The 3,662-nt window shown below is 34.3% G+C and overlaps 1 protein-coding gene across 1 annotated transcript; it reads left to right on the top strand.

Moving 5' to 3' along the window:
• Positions 1-1,428: 1,428 nt before the first annotated feature.
• LOC139844541 (uncharacterized) lies at positions 1,429-3,162 on the top strand. The gene is made up of 5 exons (XM_071834760.1): positions 1,429-1,544; positions 2,104-2,222; positions 2,324-2,412; positions 2,500-2,652; positions 2,774-3,162. Exons 2-5 carry the CDS (start codon positions 2,129-2,131, stop codon positions 2,927-2,929), a joined length of 492 nt encoding a protein of 163 aa, XP_071690861.1. The 5' UTR covers positions 1,429-1,544; positions 2,104-2,128; the 3' UTR covers positions 2,930-3,162.
• The last annotated feature ends 500 nt before the right edge of the window (positions 3,163-3,662 follow it).

The following is a 3,662-nucleotide window of genomic DNA, read 5'->3' on the forward strand; positions in this document are numbered from 1 at the left end:
TTTATAAATGATTTACAAAATAGACACAAGTACGTGAAACTACATTCTATGGTTGAATTATCGAAATCGAATATGCCCCTTTTTATTAAGTCTGGTAATCTAAGAATTAGGGAACAGACACCCTAATTGACGCGAATCCTAAAGATAGATCTATTGGGCCTAACAAACCCCATCCAAAGTACCGGATGCTTTAGTACTTCGAAATTTATATCATATCCGAAGGGTGTCCCGGAATGATGGGGATATTCTTATATATGCATCTTATTAATGTCGGTTACCAGGTGTTCACCATATGAATGATTTTTATCTCTATGTATGGGATGTGTATTGAAATATGAAATCTTGTGGTCTATTATTATGATTTGATATATATAGGTTAAACCTATAACTCACCAACATTTTTGTTGACGTTTTAAGCATGTTTATTCTCAGGTGATTATTAAGAGCTTCCGCTGTCGCATACTTAAATAAGGACGAGATTTGGAGTCCATGTTTGTATATTATTGTGTAAAAACTGCATTCAAGAAACTTATTTTGTTGTAACATATTTGTATTGTAAACCATTATGTAATGGTCGTGTGTAAACAGGATATTTTAGATTATCATTATTTGATAATCTACGTAAAGCTTTTTAAAACCTTTATCTATGAAATAAAGGTTATGGTTTGTTTTAAAAATGAATGCAGTCTTTGAAAAACGTCTCATATAGAGGTCAAAACCTCGCAACGAAATCAATTAATATGGAACGTTTTTAATCAATAAGAACGGGACATTTCATAGGGTTTAGGGTTTGGTGTTTTGGGTTTATTCCATAAACCCAAAACACCAAACCCTAAACCCTAAACTCTAAAGTTGTAAGGTTTTCCCTATTCGGGTTACCCGGGAGGGGCGAGTAATCCGACCCCATACTCTAGTGTACGCAGCCCATCAGGAATACTCCCTGGCTGTTTCCAACCCTTCCCTGGCCACCCCAAGAATTGAACCTGAGACCTCTTGCAAGGATCTCAGGGCCCCAACCACTTGGGCTACCTTGGGATGGTAGCCCTAAACTCTAAATCGGGCTAAATTTTACTTCACAAAACATGGAAAAAAAAATGTTCATATATTCTTCACGAGCAATATTATTTTGAATGTTATTTTTGTCGATCGTTTTCCCGCCTAAATAATAACATTCACCACGAAGTGTCTCTTCTAAATGTTCATATTTTCGTGTGATCTTGATGCCGGAAAAAAAAATTAAAAAAAACGAATTTTTTTTTTTTTTTGCTTCCCCCCGCTTGGTTACTTCCCCATTGATTCTGCCCCTATATATATATATATATATATATATATATATATATATATATATATATATATATATATATATAAAATACAAAATGCCAGGGACTAGATGGAAATGGAAAAAGTATTTAGTAAAGGGACAAAAATGAAAATAAGTGAACAGGGGCCTAAATTTGTCTTGCTTCATAACCACGGCTTTTGTCATCCATTGCTTGCAGCATCTATTTTTCGTAATCCTTGGCTTGTTATTCAATTAGCAGCAGGTTCGAACATTCACGATATACATTTATTTATACTCTTTAATCTGTCAACTTTCCTCTCTGCTAGGGTTTTAAGTTCTTCTCGAACAATTGCAATTAATCAAGCAATTGTTACGGAAACCTGAAATTGACTATTAATTGAGACTGAATGTTTAATTTTTCATCTGAAAAAGTTAGTAATTGTGGTGATTCATTTCAGATAATTCGTTTCTTCAATTAAGTTTGCAAGTTGTGATTCAATTACGTTATGAAATTAAAATAACTGGTTAGTTCTTTTTGTTTGCTTACTTTAATCTATTAAATTAATGATTTTCATCTGTTGATTTTGAATTTTAGAAACTTGTTATTATTTACAGTATCATATAATCTCGATATAGATTGTTTAACATTAGTGAATTATAGATTATATATATACCTCAAGGTTGTTACATTTATTTTGTTAATATTGATTAAACATGTTAAGTTGAACCTGTTCGACGAAATGTCCCAATGAACTTGTTAGGATATCAAAAGCTCGTCACATGCTTTATTGTGCTTAACGAGTTTATATTATTTTCTGCAGTAATTTTGAGGGTGGAATTACAAATATGGCGCTTTCGGGGTTCACTGCCCCCATACAATTCAAAAACTGTGATATCTTTGGCAATGGTTCCTTAAAAATCATTCCAGTTCAGAGTAGACGTAAGTCACCTGCGCTTCTAGATGAATAGTAATATATACTGAGACTAAAATTGTCTTTATGTGTTATATGTACTAATTATTATGCCATTGGATTTCTATAGTTATCCAGATGAAGCCATGGGTGATTGAAGCAAGAGCTCGAACAAGGGTAGAAAGTCCAAAAGTTCGGAATAGAAGACTGCAGAAAAAGGTAACTGTAATCTCAAATTTGATCTACTTCAAGTAAGACTGTTTCTTGCTTAAGATTTAAGTAAATGATTTGTGTTTGGTTGACTAGTACAATGGCACAGAGAAGAAACCACGGCTTTCGGTGTTCTGTTCAGAGAAACAATTGTATGCTATGCTTGTTGACGATCAGAATAAAAAATGCTTATTTTTTGGCAGCACTCTGCAGCAATCGGCGCGTGAGAGTCCTCCGTGTACCACCGTAGTATGTCGTCTGATACCAAATAATTCTATTAATCATAATGGATTCATGTTTTTTTATTCTTTGAAACTTGATATATTACTGTAGTACATTAGTTTCATAAATGAGACATTTGAATATTCAGGAAGCAGCACAACGTGTTGGCGAAGAGCTTGTTAAGGCGTGTACTGATATGGGAATTGATGAAATATCTTCTTATGATCGCAATGGATTTTCTCGAGGAGCCAGAATGGAAGCATTTGACATTGCACTCTCTGGTCATGGGTTTTTGTTGCGATAAACTTTTATCGTGTTAGAACATTTTAGAAATATAGATTGTAGGTGTATGTCAAAAGTACAGTCACATTCATGCTTTAATATGCTCGATTTTCTTGTACAGTAGTTCAGTTCAGTTCAGTGTGTACGAAGCAGAAATACACATGGTTGAATGTAATCTTATCTGTCCCATGAGATTTGCTACTGAGTGTTGATGCTATGATAACCTGTTTGCGCTATCGATTTCATCATTATGATTATAACTAGAAAAGTGGCCGGCGCGATGCCGCGGTGCATTTCGGGTTACATAATCATAGTTAACGTAGCGTTATGTATTTACGGAAATAAAAACGCTTTGCTACGGGTGTTTTTGGATACACGTCGTTAGTACCAAGTATACCTAATTGCATATGCATTTTTAACGTCAGGAAGATTGTGTAAAATATGGAAACATCACTATCGATATGATGTAGGTAGTTTGGGTTGTTTATTATAAGTGTATGTATATGTATTGAAGATAACCCGAGGTGTTTAGCGTTTTTTGAGAAGTGTCTGTTTCGCGTATAGTTAGTCCCGTTGGGTTCGTTAGATTTTTTCGAGTTGAACGGTGGTCTCAGAAAAATTAACTCACACTGAGCGAGAAAATAGGGCCCGTTATAAATTCAGGTGAAATTATTTTCTTTTAGTTTAATAAGATTATATGTTTACACTTTCTACCCCTGAAAAAGTGTAAACTTGAGGGACCGTTGTGTAAATTG

The sequence above is a fragment of the Rutidosis leptorrhynchoides genome, chromosome 4 (genome assembly GCF_046630445.1).
Source record: "Rutidosis leptorrhynchoides isolate AG116_Rl617_1_P2 chromosome 4, CSIRO_AGI_Rlap_v1, whole genome shotgun sequence".
NCBI classification, from domain to species: domain Eukaryota; kingdom Viridiplantae; phylum Streptophyta; class Magnoliopsida; order Asterales; family Asteraceae; genus Rutidosis; species Rutidosis leptorrhynchoides.

What these genes read in the sequence shown, in the direction of transcription:
- LOC139844541 (XM_071834760.1), top strand. Translation starts at nt 2,129, where the DNA reads ATGGCGCTTTCGGGGTTCACTGCCCCCATACAATTCAAAAACTGTGAT. An exon ending in CATTCCAGTTCAGAGTAGAC is followed by an intron (nt 2,223 to 2,323) that starts GTAAGTCACCTG and finishes GGATTTCTATAG; the next exon opens with TTATCCAGATGAAGCCATGG. An exon ending in ATAGAAGACTGCAGAAAAAG is followed by an intron (nt 2,413 to 2,499) that starts GTAACTGTAATC and finishes TTGGTTGACTAG; the next exon opens with TACAATGGCACAGAGAAGAA.